Genomic DNA, 20,228 nt, shown 5'->3' on the forward strand with positions numbered 1-20,228 from the left:
TTTATCTCAACCAGTGCAACGCATCAGCCGCTCTTCGTGCTTTTAAAACGCACAAAAAAAAGTGTAAAGGTAACGGTCCTGTGTCGGTTAATGGGCTAAAAGCAATGGTTGCGACGTTTGAGAAAACAGGTTCTCTGAAGGTTCAGTCAGGCAGAGGACAAAAACCTGTATTGAGATAATATTGCTGCTGCCACCTCTAGCGCTCATGGAATAGCTCGGAATATGGATATGCCTTACAGTACGGTATGGAAAATCTTACGAAAGATTATCAACTTCTATCTGTGTTCAGCCGTGTACAGGAGTTACTGTACCCAGATCATGAGAAGGGATTGACTTTTGCTCTCACCTTTCTTGCCAGAATGGAGGTGGATGATGCTTGGCCATGGAAAATCTTACGGGAAGACGAGGCCCACTTTTACGTGAATGGAACTGTGAATACCTAGAACTGCCGAATTTGGGATGGCAAACCACCACATGCAATCACAGCAATTCCCTTACATTCACCAAAGGTAACTGTTTGGTGTGGGTTCACAGCGGAATTTATCATAGGTTCATTCTTCTATGAGAACATTACCCCGACAGAACCGGAAACCTGTTCTGTTACCAGAGAGAAATATCGCCACATGTTGAACAGCTTTGTCATTACGGCACTTGAGCAAAGACAATGCCTGGGGAAAATCATTTTCATGCAAAATGGAGCTTCTCCACACGTTGCTGTACGGGTGCAACAGATGCTACAACAGAAAGAGTCATTAGCCGCTACTTTCCAACTGCATGGCCACCTCGGTCACCTGATCTTACCCCATGCGACTTCTGGCTATGGGATTATCTTAAGTCCAAGATCTATCAAGGAGTGGTCTAGGACCTAGCTACGTTGAAGCATAACATATCACCCACTGTACAGAAGATTCCTGCAGACATGTTACTTCCTGCTGTTGTGCATACTGTGCACAGAATGCTATATGTAGTCCACAACAATGGCAGCCACATTGAACCTCATTTGAATGCAAAATAAAAGGTAATTTCCGTATTGATTTGCATTTGTTAACACTCTATTTTCTATTACACAGCACCAAATATTCCCCTAGCGGTGACTTTTGGAACTAATTTGTTTTTTGGTGGAATCTTTCGTCCCCAGTCTTGTTTAATCTTCCTACAAAATTTGGTGCCATTCTTGCAAATAGATTGCACTACAGAACACTGTGAGCACTGTCAGTTTAATTATGGCCACCCGGTATATACTGTGATGCAAGTGGTGACAAGATATGCTCCTTTGTTCCCAGCCAACTCCACACAACAGTATTTGATTCCCTCCATGGACTTTCTCATCCAGGTACATGACTGATTCTTTCTCGTTTTATTTGGCCTTCTGTGTCCAAGGATTGTGTTACTTGGACTCATGCTTGCATTGATTGCCAGAAGTCCAAATTTATGTGGCATACTCACAGTCCATTGCAGTCCTTCTTTGTGCTTTGGATATACCTGCGACACTGCCACCCTCAGAAGGATATTCCTACCTTTTAACCCTGACTGATTGATTCTCTCGATGGCCAGATGCAATACCAATGAAAGATATTTCAGCAGAAACTATGGCTCGTTTTTCACCCACTGGATTGCTAGTTTGGAGTTCCTATCACCATAAGTACCGATCAGGATTGACAATTTAAGTTGTGCATGTTCACTACTCTTAATAAACTTCTTGGTGCTCAATGAACTTAAACTACCCCATACCACTCTGCAGTGAATGGATTTCATCACTCCCTAAAACAGGCATTGATTTGCCATAATAATGTATAACGGATGGTGAACTTCTCTGTCTTTGATCAACATACAAGCAAGATCTGGGCGGAACCTGTTCAGAGATAGTCTGAAGAACTCAAAAGAATTGAATGCCACTGTGCAGGCCTCCTAACCTAAGGTTATAGCAAGCAGGATAATGCCTTTTGAAATCCACCCAGGTTTCTAATTCTGTTGACTCAATTTCATTTATACAGAAAACGTGTAAGGCAATGACAGAGATGTAACAGAACTCGCATCAACTCATGTTAACAATAAGCATTTCGTGCACCCAACTAATGCACTGAAGCCACCACTGACTCACCTGTATGATGGCCCACTTAAAGTAATAAAAAATGTTTTACTTCTCATTAAGGCAGAGGAATCGAGAACTGGCCTCAATTGCCTGAAACCATCATTTTTTTGTTTTAGAACATCAGTTTCCATTCCTTAGCAGATGCTTACTGTAATCCAATCGGGCACCAAGTTGAAAATCCTATGCCGGCCAAATAAACATTATTCATTTTGACAGAAGGGTAAGTTTAATCTATAGTGTCTCTGACGCCTTGTGCTCTGACACATGGAGAGAGTAGTCCTACAGCGAAAATTTTCATTGCAGTGATGACAAAATTCATCCTTGCTGCGCAATATGAATATGTGCAGCCCATAACACAAGGATAAAAACTTGAACTTTTCTGCCAAGACTTGCTTACTCACCTTTTTTTGCCTGTTTGTTGCCGATGTCTGATATCGGTTTGTGTGCACTAATATTTACATATTTATAGCCTCTTGCCACATGTGCTTTCTTTTTTTAAATGTTAAAGAAAATTGATTTTAATTGTTAGCTGAAGTTTATAATTTTTGTCTTTTCTAATGACTTTCTGGTGGAGTCTAATGATGATACAACATCACCATAACTTTATCTATATTTATTATAATTTTCATTTCAAAATCTTTTTCTATAAGCACATCCTCCTCTGCATACAATACTCTTTTACTTTCTGACTGCTGGAGATATATCATTTTATATCCTGCAGTACTCACCGAAATTACAGTCCACTGATTTAACATGAAAACCTTAATGATAATTATCAAATCTGTTATATATCCAGAGATAAAAGTAATCTTATTTTATGCTTACAGTCAAATTCCCAGTGCAAACTTAAACTACATTTTCCTAACATGTTACATCAAGCAAAATAATGCAGGGCTTGAAATAACGGTTTCCAGCTCATCATTGACGACTAAGAAATTGCAACTGGAGTGTTGTGAGCTCCATAATTTATATTTGTTAACAATATTCAACAGCCATTGTTTTCTTTTTTATTTTAGACAGAGTTTTGTCTTTGTAGTTTGGCAACAGTAAAAAAGATTAGAATAATGTTTTGATTTCCTTAAGTGTGTAAGCAAATAAAGTTTGGATTTTTTAAGCAAGAAAATGTAATTGTTTATTTAAAATATTTCTTTTCAAGTGTTATAGAATGGAGTCCGATTTAATTTAAAGGTTATAGAAAGGAGTCCGATTTAATAATATTCAGGTAGATTCAACGCAACATGGGGAGTGGAAGGTGATAATCATGGAAATGTGTGCTTAATACTTCCCATAATTTATGTTCGTGATTTTTTTTCTTACAACAGGCTACATTTTATTCATACATGTGCCATACTTTGTGTCCAAATGCAAAGTCAATTTCTGCATTACATGAATTATAGTTCACCACATAAAATGCTTAAGCAATGTGTTCATGGTTGAAGCTTTTCCTGCGAGATTTTCAAGGTTCTTTTTTGGTTGTTTCCTGTCAGTGCAGAGAACTGTTTCAAAAATAAGAAAAAAGAAGGTTGGTTTGTCATTCATGTTCTGTTGTTTCATACTGATTACATGTGGTTGTGAAGTATTTTGTGAATTTCTAAAACATCTTGCTGAATCCTGCAGTAGCCTATTATTAAAATTATGGATGTTTTATTTCATTTTATGAAACTAATGATGAAATGAATTTATGCATGAAACTTTCAGCATGGTCATTATGGCTGGCACACCTGTGTTATTTCACTGATCGAGTTGTGATAAACATGTTTGATAGCAAAAATTCACATAAATTTTTCTCACCAGTGATCATGCCCTTGAGAAATATTAAAAGTATCTTGTTATTTTTAAGAAACCAATTTGTTACATAAGTCTTTTCAATAATGTGGCGACCATGAACGTTCTGTACAAGCTGTACTAAGTGAACGTAAAGGAAATGATACCAGTATCAAATGTGATGCTGCTAATAAGGGTGAAAGCAAAAGGCAATTCAGAAAGCAGTGATGTGATGAATTTCAGTAGTTGTCATATGAAAACAGTATCACTGTGCAGAGTGTGTACAAAATATTTGAAAACAGCAGATAAATACTCATGGGTTCTGCAAAGTGTCAGCGGGCCATTAAAATTGGAAACTTTCAAGTTACACAACCAATCACAAAGATTACTTGTTGAAAGATAAAGCTGTAGAAACTTCAGAGTTCACACCATTCGCAGTGTGTCAAGGAAAAATTGATGAAAGACTATTTCAGCATTTATGAAAACTATTTAACACAGCTTATTACACAGTGAATCACAATAATCCATTTTCTGATTTTAAAGATTGCTTAATAAATTTGAAGTAGGCATCACTCTCAGAGAATATCAAAATAACCAACAATACAGGAAGTTTATTTCTTATATTGCAGCTGTTATACATGAGGAGGTTACTGCGAAAATTTTAGATTGTAGTTCTGTTAGCATTCTTTTGGATATGTTGACTGATAAACCTACAGAGGCAGAACTAAAGTTATATTGTTGCTGCTGTTGTGTCTATGACAAAGCCTATTCAAATAGTGCCATGAGGGAAGATGACAGCCCAAGCAATCTGCAAAATGTTATCATAGAGGTTTGTTCCCTTAAACAAGACCCCAATAAGAGATAAGGTTATAAAAGAATCATTCTTTCATTTATACCTACTGACTCTTCTGCATTATTTTACTATGAAACCTTAGATTGTGAACTGCAAAAGCTAGGAGCCAATAGGCAAAGCAGAAACTGGAAAATAGAGCTTGGAACAGATGGGGTTGCAGATAATTTAAAGAGAAACAGGAACTAGCGATAATTGAAAGAGAAAAATGGACTAGCTGCCATGTTGAAAAATGACATCAAGAGACTTGTAACATAACACTATATTGCTCACAAGTTAAATTTAATGTGTTATTGCTCACAAGTTAAATTTAATGTGTCGCACTCAGTGAAAGACACACAATATCTTGATGAATGTTGATGAATCTTGATAAATTCATTTCATCATTAGTTTCATAAAATGAAATAAAACATCCGTAATTTTATAGTAATTCTGCAAAAAGACCAGGGCAATATGCTCAGCTGAGGGGGGGCTGCAATTAACGCAGCTGAGATTAAAAATATTCATATCAAATTCGATGGGTATCATTAAGGTTTGTTAGTGTCCTTCTTGTTCTAACAATTATGATGTAGTGTTGTTCATAGAAGTGTCAAATCAAAAAAAAAAAAAAAAAAAAAAAAAAAAAAGTCAGTGCTGTGGCCAGAAAATTGCAGAGATAAATGAAAAACATTCAATTTAATTTCACCATGTCTTGCTAGATTTTCTTTCCATATTCAAGGAACTGTCTCTGATTTTTTTTTTTTTTTTTTTTTTTTTTAGATGTGATCATGATTTTAACCCTTTAGCACGCACACTTGGGAATTTTACACGATTTGTATTTTTTATGACATCCGTTATTTTACCGTTTTTGGCACAAAAAACGACAGAAATGAGTGCATATTGATAATAAATTTGTTAAGAAATAAAACATTAATCTTATTATTGCAAAATACAAATGATATTACATTCAAATATAAGTAAATTATTTTTAAGTTCTTATACGTTAGTGAAATGGAAATGCAATAATGTTCATTACAGAAAATTTTAAACTTATTTTTTAATAATTATATTTTAAAATCGGAGCTAATTTTATCATTCATCAAAGATAAGTATAGACAATAAAAAAGGAAAATACCTTGGTAGGTAAAACGTAAGTTTAGCATTACTTACTTCTGCAAGGAAATTTGCTTCTTACGGGTTACAAAAATGCACTAACTTTAATGCTTTTATTTATTTCTAAAAAATAGAAATAAAAGAAAATAAGGAATGGCAAGAAAATGAGGAATATAAATCGCTATTGTTCTCTCATGCAAAGGTTTCCTTTCCTTCATCAGATAATTCTTGAAGTATCCGAGCAAAATCAGCTGGTTGCACATATTTTTTTGCCATGAAAACCAATATATAGTTTACAGAGCCAAATGTATTCAAATTAAAATAATACATGCCAATTAATAACACAAAATTACAAAATATTTGAGAAAAAAAATATTTTCCAAATTTTAAACACGATCACACGCGTGTCGTAACTTTTATGAAAAAGCTGACACGTAGCACAAAAGACCTGTTAAAAAAAACGTCAAATGACTTCCTGTTGGCACATTCCATGATGTGGGGAAGGGTAGAAAGGAGGAATAGAAATGATCTTCAGATGTCTCAGCTTCGATATGCGAAAAATGTACATTAAAAACTGATTTTGTCATAAATTTTGTGCATATGTGCGTGCTGGAAGCTTAAGCAGAGTAGAGGTTTCTATTATTAGGTCAACCTCAGAGTTGAATGACTCGGAATCTAAACAATGCACATATGAACAAATTTGTCAATTCAACTACTATTTCTTACAAATACTGACTGTCAAATTTTTGAGTCAGAAGAAAACAAGTTATGTAAAATGAGGTACCTTCAGAAATGTTTTTTAGCATGGAATATGGGTGTCATAAAAGGCAAGTGCTGTCTTTGACACCTTCGTGTAGCCTCATGACAATATGGAAAGTTAAGGAAAGGATGAAATTTGTGATTGTACAATCACTTTGAAACATATCTGTCATTTCAAACCCAGTCTTCTAAAAAGCAAAACTTGAAAGCTTTACAGAATAAATGGTATGAGTTTAAAGTTTTAGAGCAGGGTGCAGAAGTACAGTGCAAAAGTTTTGTAAAGCTAAAATTCATACAAAGAAAGATTTTCTCTTCTCAGTCAGTAATTGTCAATGGTCACAGTTTTGACATCTTCCACAGCATCTTGTGAAGAAGGTTTTAGTCAATGAATTTAAGTAAGACTGATCACAGAACATGCACTGAAAATGTGACACAGAATGACATTACTTATTATTCTAAGGCGGATGGCAACCTTTTTTTTTCTTCTTTTGCTACTGGCTTTTTAAAATTTTTTAACACTGCAGTAATAGAAATAATGACATTTGAAGGAGATACTACAGCAAAAATAAATTAATATTTTACAGGTGAATAGTATGAAAATTTCTAAGGGAAACAATTCAGTTACATCTGATGAGATTTATACATTAAATCTAAATTTAAAGCTTGTCTACTGCAAATTTAATTTTAATGTATGCTTTTTATTTACCCATACATGATAATTACATCCATCAAGAATATTCCTTCTGCTTGATTTATTTTGTATATGACACTAATAAAAACTTCTTAAATGTACATTAGATACAATTAAAATAAATAAATTTTGATGAAGGATGACGTTATGCACATGCTAAGCTGCCAATCTAACATATGAATAATGATTCTGCAAGGATGTAGAATCTTTATGCAAAATAATGTTTAACTTAAATGATAGACTTCTCTAAAACTACTTTATTATTAATCCACGAGGAAAAAGCTTTTATGAAGATACGCAGGAACATATTTATGAAGCAACAAAATTTAAACAGCAAAGTAATTTTTTATAGCCAAGTTTTTATAGTAACTAAATATGATCTACATGATTTTTTTAACATTTCTATACAGCTGTTAAGTATGTCATCAGTATGATTTTTTATTTAAAATTTCTATTTCATAACACAAGTTCTCTTGAATCCATCTGCGCCATTGAAAACGAGATTATTAATGCAATTATGAAAATCACATTTCCAGCTAAACAAAATTTTAAAAAAATTGCGACTCAAATCTGTACTCCGTTTTTTTTTTCTGAAACAAATAAAATGACAAAAACTGCTAATTAAGGCAAATTGTAACCTTAGATTGACATCAGCTTCATATTTAAAATTATTGAAAAGCATTACCAATCTATATCTGAATGCAACATTAAAATACTATTCAGAAGTTTTCTGAAATACAGTAATTAAGCTACAAGAAAATAAGAAAATTATTTCTTACTACTTATATGTGTCTGAGCGTATGTACTCTATAACATGAGTTACTCCTAGCTGTAACTGATCAGCAATTGGTGGTACCCAAGGATTGTTATCCATTCTAACTACACAGTGATGGCCAAGAAGATCTAAATTTCCTATAATATAAATTTCCTCTTCATAACATTTTGAATTCCAGATAAAAATTTAAATTTTTAATCATTAATTACATAAAAGTTTTCCATTTCAATTTAAATTTAAAAAACTAAACATTTCACTGAAAAATGAAATGGCAAATACATCCGTTTCTTTCATTTCTTTAGATGCAATTAACATATATCATCAACATGAAATTTTACACCTGTAATAGCTAATTTGCATGACATTTATATACAACATAACAGAGAACAACTTTTCATATCAGAAATCAATGTGATTTTTAGTAATGATAATATACTGAAATTTTTCATAATAAATACCAGGGGTCGGCAATGCAGTTCCCTCTGTTTTTCTAGATTAATTTTAAAGTGCCCACCATTTAAATATCTAAATTCTAAACTTCAGATATATGGATAATAAAGACTAATCAATTGTAATGACTAGTTTGAGTAAAAGTTCTTATTTTATCTCCAGCATTTATAAATTGTATGATCTGTACAATTAAAATTTTGTCCTGTATTTTGGTGACATCTAAATAACCAGACGACTGAATTTCGACCAACAGAAACATCCAATGCCATTTACAACGAACTATTTTCTATTCCTATTATTCTCACATACTCTATCCAAGCACACTATGCTACACTTTCAATCTCTTTGTTCATACGTAAACTTGCCATTTCACGAACTTGTATTCTGACTTGTAAGCAGAATGTGCATTCTTTTTCTTCAAATTAAAAGATAATGAAAAGATACAAACACTGATTTTACAATGGTTGTATTAAGAAAATAAATTCTTAGTACCATTTCTTAGTTGGCACTAAGAAAATAATATATTTGTTTTCATTTAATATTTATTTTAATTATTATTATAGCCAAATGGAAAAAAAGATAAAAGAATCAGAAGACACATTATTTTAATGTTGAGTGGAAAGCACAATTTTGTTTCATTTATTATAAAGAAAAACGTGCTTGCTTATTTTGCAATTCAAGTACAGTGACTGCTAAGAAATGCAACATGGAGAGATATTTTATCACTATTGCATTGAATGCATTTCTGAAATATGCCCTCCTAGTCCGCTTAACGCATTTCTGAAATATACCCTCCTAGTAAAAAAGGCTGCCAACTCCTGGTATGTAGCATCCATGGAAATAATTAACATAATATATTTAATTATAAAAAATGGACCATGCATGATACACACATACAATTAGCTTTGACTTTTCTAAACGACAATAAACTAAGACGTGATTTCAATGTGCTCATGAAGAGTATTTTTGCTTCCTGAAGAGGTGAGACCTGCACTACAGCTTCTCTCAAAATGTTTACAGCCTGTTTATAAAATCCTAAATTTGCAATTGAATTTGTTTTAAAATTAGTCTATTGATAGCACATTTATTAATCAAGTAGTTTGCAACAACTTACAACCTTTGGTATAAACAATTTTTAAATTGCATTTCTCATTGTTTTACTGCTTTCTTCACATATATGAATTTTCAGATATATTTCAAGTATGCATGACTATTCAACAAATAGCATAAATTTTACAATATATTTCATCAAATACCTATATGACAATTTATATGAAAATGATTAAAAAATTCAAATTGATTAAAAATTCCTAAAGAAACACGTTCATATTTTTATGTGAAGAAGAAATATTAATGTAATTTAATCCACAAAGTTGTACTTCTTTTAGATGCTTGGGAATTATTATTACTTTGTTTTGTATAATTAGTTTTCTTTGCTATTTTTAATATTTCGAACTATTACAAATGCTTCTAGGACCATTAAAAGACTTTGGCATTTTGAAAATTTCAGATTATTAGCCATGATTTAAAAAAAGAAAATATTTCACAAGCAAAGTAAGATACACCTAAAAACAAAAACAAAAAAAAATTCACTTTGGAATAAAAAGAATAATGGCATCAAGCTGATGGAAAAAAAAAGTATATAAAAATGAAATAAAAAATATATAAAAATGAAATCTATACAACTGTGCTAGTGGACACTGGATGTGACAAAAAATTTTTGTCAGCAACATCTTTCCTCGTATATAAACTGTATCCTGCAACTTGAATGAAAATGTTAACTGCATGTACATACTTGCCAATCTATGACACTCAAAAATCAGGAAATTTTTTTAAGAAATCAGGAGATTTTTCACAATGTTAAAAAGACTTTTTAAATGATAAAAATATAGCTTTTAATGATGAATTAACTTAAATAGTTATTAAGTCTTAAATGCAAAGCACACAAAAATACCTTAGACTTAAAAAACATTTTTATTACTTCCATGTTTGCTGCATTTGCTAGAGCAATTGCCACGTAGGTCTCCTTTTGTTAATAAAAGTTTTTCTAATGTGTCATCACTAATATTAGATCTAAATTTAGTCCTCGTTTTTGCAACAACATTGAAAATCCTCTCACACTCCTCATTACTATGGGGAACTGTCAAGATGGCCAACATAATTCTAGACAGTTCACTATATTTTAAAATTCCATCAGCACCTTTCAGTTTTCCAATTAAAGTCCACTGGGTGTCAATCCTAGCTGATTTTATAACTTCATCCAAGTTTTCTAATGGTAAACTGCAAAATTGCGACTGCAGTATATTAGTAGCAACATCAATTTGTGTGTAATAATTTGTGTGTTGAGCAATTTTTTTTATTTTGAGAGAAATTTCTATTAGCTTTATGCTTATATTTTGCAGTGTTATTTTGAGAACTGCCAGTTGAATTGCTGAATAGTGCAGAAATTACTTTATTTTTCTCAAACCTATTTTTAACAATGAAAGTAGTAACTACATCTCCATTTACTTTAGGTATTTTATAACTTTCAATAGAGCCTTTTATCTTAACTCTCGAAGCATTTACTTCTTCATTAAAAAATGCAAGAAGTCGGTTCCATTGATCAAGGATTCTAGATAAGCATTTCTTTAAAGACAGCCAGCGCGTACGCACGTTTCAAAATTTTTCACATTTCAGTATTATGCAGCTGTTGGAATTGTTTCAATTTTTCCTTCCTTTTAGAACTCCTTTCAAGATAACAATAAATATCAACAATGTGTTCATCCACATTTATTGGTAAAGAAGCTGCCCCTTTTCCAGCTGCTAAATTTAAGAGGTGACAGGTATGCCTCATTACCTGCAAATCTGAATTTTCCTTTCTTAAGATGCCTGCAACACCAGTCTTCAAGCCTACTATTACTGGTGCATTATCGGTACCAAGTGCTAAGCATTTATCCAAAAGGACTGCATTTTCTTTTAAGGTTTTAATAATTAGCTGTGTTATATTAAAGCCTGTTGAATGTCCTTCTAAAGTGGGGACAAAAAGTAAACTGCACTCAATTTCTGAAGACTCTGGATTAAAAAAAGAAACAACAATTAGATACAGTTTTGAATCGCTATTATTGCTTCCATCCATAGAGAGGCAGAATGGATCTGTTTTAATGCAATCAATAACTTAATATTTATTTTTCAAACCCATTTCTTTAACAATTGCACCTGTTTTGGTCCTTGCACTTGAGAATTTCTTAGCGATTTCATTATCGGGAGATTTTTCTAAAGTTGCAGTGTGATCCGATGCATTCAGCTGCAGGTCGTGCTCCAGTAAAAAGGCAGAGAACAGACATTCTGCATTAATCACTTTTTGGTTCTTTGTTTCCAAAGAAAAATTTAATTTTTTCAAAACAACTCATGTCCTTGTGTTTTTGTGTACGTACATGTTTGAGAACATCCGCCCTTCCACCATGCGAAATCGAAAAATCGCATCGACAGATGGTACACATCGCAAATTTATTACATTTCCTTGAGGAAATAATGGAAGGAAAGTCAAATGTGTATGATTTTTGAAACGTACACGAGTATTTCACCTTTCTCGCAGACATAACAAAAGATGATAATTACTAAAACTATTTCCCGAAGGCACGTGTACTCACACAACTCAGGACAAGATGAACAAAATAACAAAAGAACTTCCAAATAACAGCCTTGAGCTTGGTTTGTGCTCATTGGCTAATATATGCCAGATGATACGCAGTGGAGCTCGATGCCCATTGGAGAACTGGAGAACGGCGTTTCTGGATATGTATGCTATCACTCACAAAGCAGAAATTCTCATCTGATTCGCAAGGTTTTGTTTTAGATATAATCTAGAGAAAATTCAATTGCTTTCAGACGTCCAAAATCCCTTTTTTTTTTTTTGGTTCAGATAACGAAGTATTAAGCCATGTTCCATAAAAATCGTGAGAAATATTAAGAATAAGAAAAAGTCAGGAGAGATATATTGTAAATCGGGTTGGTGGGAGAGTGGTCGAAAATCGGGAGAGTTGGCAACTCTGCATGTACAATTATTTTAAGATGAATCATTTTAAATGTGAGAATTAAATGAATTCAAAGTATTGGAAGCTCGGTCTAATATGCTACTGAAAATCATTTTTTTTTAAATCTTTTGATAAAAAATCCTAACAACTAATGGTTTCCAGTTTAATTCCAAGAACAAAGAAATGATGGAGCATAATAAAGTACAAAGACAAGCAGCATGGATATTGGGGAAAAAAATCTGGATTTAAAAAAATTAACTAAAAACAAGCACTATGAAACTGCTTGATAATATACCAAGACTGAAGTGCAGGAACTCATCTAACAGATGCAGAAGACTTCCCACTTAAAGCCATACCATTATGATAAGAAATAACGAAATAATAGAAATGTATAAAAGCACTAAAAAATTACACCAATAAGCTCTCATGAACCATGAAACACTATAGAAAATAGAATGATTTACCAACTAATAACAAAGCTTCGCACTCTACCCTAGACTATTGCCAATTAAACTGAACAACTAAATGGCACTGATCTAGGATTCTAATAATGGAAAAAATAATATGAAAAATGTAATCCACAAAATACATCAATACTGAATCTGAACATACAAAGACAGGATGTTCCCAAGATAGTCATACAGCCAAATCTGCAATGTAAGCAATCAATAAAACATCAAGTTCTATAGAAATATTCAAACAAATTTTTGAATATTTTAAACTATTTATACAGTTTTACAGTTCTATATGCAGCTTACCAAGTTCTGGTGGCAGAAATGTCAAACGATTTCCCTGAATGTGCAATTCCCTTAATCTGTTGAGCTCTCCAATTTCTTTTGGAAGAAGAATTAAATCATTTTCTCTCAAGCATAACTACAGAATAAATAAATACACATTCAATCATACACAAACCATGGATAAATTTAAAAAAAATTAAATAGCTAATTACATGAAATAATGCCCAATATAATATGCATTAATGACTCAAAAACAACAAACTAATAATTTCTATATTCAATTTAAGTAAAAATATACAAAGCAGAAGCAGTTAAAACAGCTTCAAATTTCAAGCAATGAATCTAATTTATAATATTGGAATCAATCATAAACACTTAATATGCAAAGAAAATGAATAGAAATGCTATCATTAATTTACATCTTAATAATATTCCAAAAACAAAATATTTTCAAACATTTATTTATAATATAAAACTATTAATAGTTAATTAAATCCACTGACAATTTAATGATACTGAAAGAAAAGGATAAATTTGACATAATGAAATCCATACTCACTATTTGAAGATTTTTTAACTGACCAATTTCTGAAGGTACATATTCAAAATCATTATCACCCAAATATAAAGCTCGCAATGTTTCTATATGAATAAAAAATTGAAGACCCATAATTATATGCTTAATACAAAAATTATGGCTTTAAAACAGCTTAGGTGTATTTTTTAAATCACACAGATTTTTTAACATGTATGTTTAAAAACCATTAGTAAGTCAGATATAAATAAACATTGAAGGTTATAAGTTCACAAAAGATTTAATTAAAACTCACCTTTTAGAGGCTAAAAGCAGTCAATTTTGTACATGAATCAAATTTACCACTATGAAATATATTGATGCAACATTCATGCAATAGAATATTGTAAATAATATAGCAATAAAAATAAGAATAACTTTTTCAACTAGTTAGGCTACTATTGAAAAGAGTATCATTATACAAGGTCTATTTAAAAAGCATCTGACCTCGAACTTTTCCATGCAAAGTAGTGATATGCTAGAGAGCCACCCCTGCTACAAGACAGCTCAATGTGCCTGCTTGAATTCACGGCATTGAAGTGTGCTAGTCGCTGCCGGCTTAGCATCCAATGAAGTGGTGTTTTATGTGTTTGTTGGATTTTTAATTTCTCTCGAGATGATTGAATGAGCTGAGCAAAGAGACTGCATTAAATTTTGTCAAAGCTTGGACATTCAAAAAGCAAAACTTTTCATAAGATTCAGTACGTGTTTGGAGACTATGCTATGGGGTAACGCAAGTTGAGGAGCGGTTCAAATGATTTGAAAATACTCACATATTACTGAAGTGAGGATAGTATTCTGTGAAGCCATAAAACACCTGGAATGAAGCTGTTGTTAAGATGGTGGAAAAGTGAAATTGTCATTTGACCATATAAGAGATTGCCAAAGAGGTTGGGATCAGTTAAGATTCCATACATGCAATTTTGCATGCTAACTTGAACTGCTGCAAAAATCTGTTCTGAAGTTGCTGTAGAAATAGAAAGTCGGAATAGAAAGAACTCCATTTCAGATTGCACAGTCTGCTAGACACTTAACAGCAATGATCCTGAGCTTCTGATCTGAAGATCTGAGATATCTGAAGGTGAGTTATAGGTGTAGAGGTAAAACCTGGAAACAAAATCAAAGTGATGCTGTGTTCTCTGATCGCCATGGATCTCTGTGTCATGAATATGCACCATGACAGTGATAATGGGTTTTCCCGACGACTCAATGGTGCAGTTTGGTGCAAAAGACCAGGATTTCTGGAAGGTCAAAGACTAGCAATTGCATCATGAAAATGCTTCAGCACATTCATCACACTTTCTTGGTGAAACAAAATTCAACTCGTTCACCAACCTCTCTACTCTCCAGACATGGCTTCTTGTGATTTCTGATTGTTTCCGAAATTGAAAACGACATTAAAAGTATCCTATTTTGAAAGCAGAGACCATGTAATGCAGAATGTGATAGCAGAGATGAATAAAAGAAGCCTTCCAGAAGTTTTCTCTAGTGGAAGGATTGGTGGACTACATATGTGGAGGTGCAACAGGCCTACTTTGAAGAGGATTAGCATCTCAAGTCTGTCATGTAAGTAATATTAGTTTTCGGCAAAAGGTCAGATAATTTTTATGACATCCCTTGCACTCATGTCTGTATTGAAATTTCTCCTTATTCACCATCAGAATACATATATGAAGTTGATCAGAACTTAACAATCTTACTTTTTTCAGAGTTCTTTAATTTTATTTTACACAAATGAAGTTTTTTTTTTGCTCAGCTATGCAAACTACTTTTATTTAAAAAAAAAACATAAACCAGGTTGTCATCAGAGTAGTGTTAATGAACAGAATGAATGATCATGACTATGCAAATTAATAGCTGGAACAAAAGCACTTATATGCTCTTGAAACACATGATTAAAAAAGCAGTGTCTATTCTTTATCTTCCCCAAAATGAACCAAAAAGTATATCTTTTATTTGAAGAGGCCATAAGTTCAGTTTGAGAATCTTGTTTCACAGCAAATTTTGTATTAAAAGATGAATTTTTTTTTTTTAAGTTACTGTAAAAATGAAAATGATACTTGAATAAGAGTTTGGTTCTAGAAGTGATTTTTAACAATGAATTCAAGCAAAACTAAGAATGTAAATTTGTACCAGACCATTCTGTAGCATATGCTAGTTCAAAAGTTTGAAGCATTTAATTAAAAGTTGCTCAAAAATCTTTCTTTACACAAGTGAACAAAATTTTGTCATGCATATGTGTAAATACAACACATTGCAATATAGTAGTTATACACATACTTAGCAACATGACACAAGAACAGCAGTGAAGCTGAAGTTAAAATGAGCCAAGTAAGGCAAGATGATATTAATCTGAAATATGAATGTCAGATATGCTGTATGTAATATAGGGTTAAGATATTTTTATATGAAGATACATAGATTTATATTAAGATATACAGGGTTGAGATATTTTTTTATGAAAGTGTATATGAGGTGTTCATGTAAGGCAATGTTTTTAACCAAGTAGTGTCAGTGCCAACCCACCCATTACACATATAGCTTGTAATCCTCCGACATGTTTTTCTATGCCTTTTACCACTATAAGAAAAAGATCTGGCATACTAATTTTATAAAACTGAGTGAACTATTTATAACATAATGAACATTTAAAAAAATTAATTTACTGATAATTAGATAGCATTCTCATTGAAAAATGGTTATTGCAGCATATTTTAAAATACATACCAATCATAAAAAAGTTCCCAGGTAAATTCTTCTCATTTAAATTGTTGTATGTAAGATCAAGAACTTCAAGCTGTGGGAAAGCTCCAAATCCTCGAGGAAGGGTACTTAACCTATTCATACTTAAATAAATAAAGGTCAGAAATAAAATGTTCTTGCAAAGATAGAACATTTGAAAAAAATCACATTAGAGTATTAATTTCAGTTCTCAAAATACAGCTTCAAATTGTGCTTATTTTACACAAAGTATAATTTACATTACGGAACACTTGGTTATGCACACTGCATTTAGTTTAAAAAAATAAAAATGGTTTAAAAGCATAATTTGCATTTTGATTGATACATAACTCAAATTATTATTGCAATTAAAAGTGCAATATAAGAAAGAACAATAAGCAACTGACACAATCAAAAACAGTGATATGACCAAGAAAATGATTAATAAATAATAGCATAGAAAGCAAAGCATGAAAAGCAGAAAGCAACAGGTAAGAAATTTTAATTGCTGCTAATGCATAATTACTGCTAATATAACCTTAGTAACTAAAAAAAGCATCCTAAACTTGGGTGGATAGGACACAATTAAAACTTCATTTGGCACTTTCTGATTATCTGTATGCCTAAGTTCAACATTTGGTGGAATTGCCGTGTTTCTGGTATATTTTTTAATTTACACACTACAGCAACCAAACCGGACTTGCAAGTATGATTAACTCTTTGACAACAAATCTGTCCCACACGGCCGTTCATTCAGACGACGACAACTGCCCCAAAATGGCCAAGACTGCGATCTTGTTTTCTTCTCTTCCCCTAAGGTATGCAGTAGTGGGTGCAGTTTTCCCAAATGCACTGCATCAGTTTACTGCAGACAGCTTGTCCTAAGAGTTTTATTTGTGGTTTCTTATCTTTAGGTTGAGCGTGACATTTCATTGTTCATTCGTTTTTAGTACAGTGTGCTTTTAAGGATTATATTTATTTTTAATCCATTTATTCCTTCATATACAAATAACGAAAGTAAACAAAATCTCATAACAAAGCCAGAGGGGCTTGTTTGTCTGACCTTCTGAATAGGTTTACAAAGTATGGGGTCAAAAACAAATGGGATCTTTGTTAGAAGTAGAAAAGATGTCATTCAAAATCTTCACACCTATTTCTGCATTAATGAATGGGAAGGAAATTGCTGTGAAACTGGAAAAGTATTTCAGGCAGTTCGGTATTTTAACCCATATTTTATCATTGGCCTATATGCAGGACAGTGCATATCTGATGGCTGTACAAAAAAGTCATAATGTTTTAACTTTTTCTTTCACAATGCATTACTGCTAGAAAGCTCAGTGTTATATTAGCTATCTTCTTTTAAATTTTTACTTTTGCAAATCTGTTTTTTTTTTTTTTTTTTTTTTTTTTTTAACATACAAAAAAGAATAATTTTGACTTTTTGCACTTTATATTTTGAACGCATAAAAAAAGGGGAGGGGAAAGGTAAAATAAAAAGTGTGGATTTTTGTAAAATAAAATAAGTCTCCATTAAATGTGAATGACAAAAAAATCCAAAAGAAAAATATATTATAGATCCTTATTTTGCTTTATTTTATAGAGCATCCTATATATAGAGGACAATGGTAAAATTTGCTACTATACGATTCTAAAACATAACACTGCTTTGGAGTGGAATGGTTACGCCCGTTTGATCCCCTCGCTGTGAAATGTGGCGATCAAATATTTCTTGTCCCGCGTCCCCTTTTATACAGAGTTCTGAAAGCCACTTCACACATTTTATTTGTATGAAAGAAATTAACTTTTGTGAATGTTTATTTATTAATGTATATTTATTTTATGCATCCAAAATGAGTCGAAAATTTCTAACAGCTGAAGAAGCTTTGGAATATTTTATGCCATTAGATGATGAAGATACTGAGCCGGAAATGGTAATACCACCTGATCCAAATGCAGTCCGTGACAATGAAGGAATAGACAATGACTACAGTAAGACTAGACACAACCAAGCTATTTGTGATGAAAGCGCAGCAGGAACTATATAACTAGCAGGAACTGTAGAAATTTTAGTAGGAAATGAAGATGATGAAACATGTGTGCCAAAACCTGATTGAAAGATTGCGTTTCTAAATATTCACAAGCTTCAGAAATATTTTATCAAGATTCTAATCAGTCTATAACTGATTTTGTTTCTGGAAAATCTCCTACAGAACTCTGAATATATTGCTGAAAAAATGATAGACAAAGCTACTATTGAGAGTAACAGATACGCTGGACAGAAAAATAATCATAATTTTTCATTGACAAAACAAGATTTCATTAAATTCTTAGGAATACCTTTTTATAGTGGCTACCATATTTTGCTACGTTAAAAAATGTACTGGGAAAATGCGCCAGACACAGGAACTATACTAGTTAGTCGAGAATTGCCACGAAGTAGATATTTTGAAATCCAGCAATACATTCATTTCATTGACTATAGCACCATTGATTCGGACCGCTATTACAAAGTACATTCAATTTATGATTTACTGAATGATGCTTTACAACTATTAGGTGTCTTTTCCAAATGTCTAAGCATTGATGAAAGAATGGTGAGCTATTTCGGTATGTATACAAAAAAAAAAAAAAAAACCGAAGCTCTTGATCTTCTAGAATATCAACGGGCTATAACAGTCAGCTATTTGGGATTATCAATACCTAGGAACATTCAAGGTAGAACATTAGGTGCACAACAGAAAATCCGGACTTCTTGAAAATGCAAACTGGTCATGTTATTGTAAAAAACCCTCATGGACGTCAACGTTGTTGTCAATTAAAAATTTGTACTTGGAAACCGACAACTATTTGTAAAAAATATAATATTGGCTTATGCTCGAGTTTTTTTTTTTTTACCATTCTATTCAGAAGAATGTGCTTGAAAGAAAATAGTCCCTTGTAGCTTCATAGCACTGGATTTGACCATAGTCCTATATATAGGACAGCCTGTAAACTCAAAGAAAATAAAAGTTTTGTATGTTTTTATCACCTTTTCTTACCTATTTATAACACAAAATTAGAAATTTCAAACAAAAATTTTAATTTCTTTGATCATTGGTAAAATGTGGGTTAAGGAAAGAAGTTAGAGAAGGTTTGGATTTCAAAGAGTTAAGGTAAAATAAGACACCAAACAAATATTAATTTAGAAGTCAAACAACAAAATCCAGCATTATATTTGCAAATTTTTACAGAACTAGTTTCGATGGTTTTATGGTGATGAAACCATACTCACTGGCTGTAAATTGATTTTTATCTTATAAATGCTTCTTATTTTTATTTATGAACAAAATAGTACCCAGGAGACAAATAGCAAAAAATAAAACACTTTTCATGAATTCAGAAAGTTGATAATGATGTGGTGACTTTCTGTGCAGATGGCAGATAATCAGAAAATACCCTTTTCTAATTTTAAAGCCTAACTTGATTTCAAATTAATAAGATACAGCTTTAAGCATAATTATCAAAATCCTGATAAATTTGCCTATAACATGAAAATAAAATTTTCCAAAATACTTTTTTTATATTTGAATTGGCCTTCAAAATCTTTCTACCATAAAACAGAATTTACTAATTTCAGTACTGCTAAATTGGACAACAGCTAAATAGCTTTCTGAAGTACATACTTTATATTTCAACGTATAAGCTGAGAATTTTACAACTTTTTCTATGGC

General features: G+C 32.2%; 1 protein-coding gene across 2 annotated transcripts in view; it reads right to left on the minus strand.

Annotated features, from left to right (window-relative positions):
• Positions 1-20,228, minus strand: part of ics (ras suppressor protein 1) — a 73,441-nt gene that overhangs the window by 19,292 nt on the left and 33,921 nt on the right. Inside the window, exons 5-8 of one of the 2 annotated variants that reach the window (XM_035360049.2) lie at positions 16,525-16,643; positions 13,783-13,865; positions 13,245-13,359; positions 8,028-8,160 (exon numbers count right to left, since the gene is read on the minus strand). In XM_035360049.2, the coding sequence (XP_035215940.1) occupies positions 8,028-8,160; positions 13,245-13,359; positions 13,783-13,865; positions 16,525-16,643 (450 nt within the window). The remainder of the gene's footprint in view (positions 1-8,027; positions 8,161-13,244; positions 13,360-13,782; positions 13,866-16,524; positions 16,644-20,228) is intronic. The other variant, XM_085809402.1, reaches the window with a different exon arrangement.

The sequence above is a fragment of the Stegodyphus dumicola genome, chromosome X2 (genome assembly GCF_044657685.1).
Source record: "Stegodyphus dumicola isolate Sdum_Otavi_A_Nest chromosome X2, ASM4465768v1".
Lineage (NCBI taxonomy): Eukaryota > Metazoa > Arthropoda > Arachnida > Araneae > Eresidae > Stegodyphus > Stegodyphus dumicola.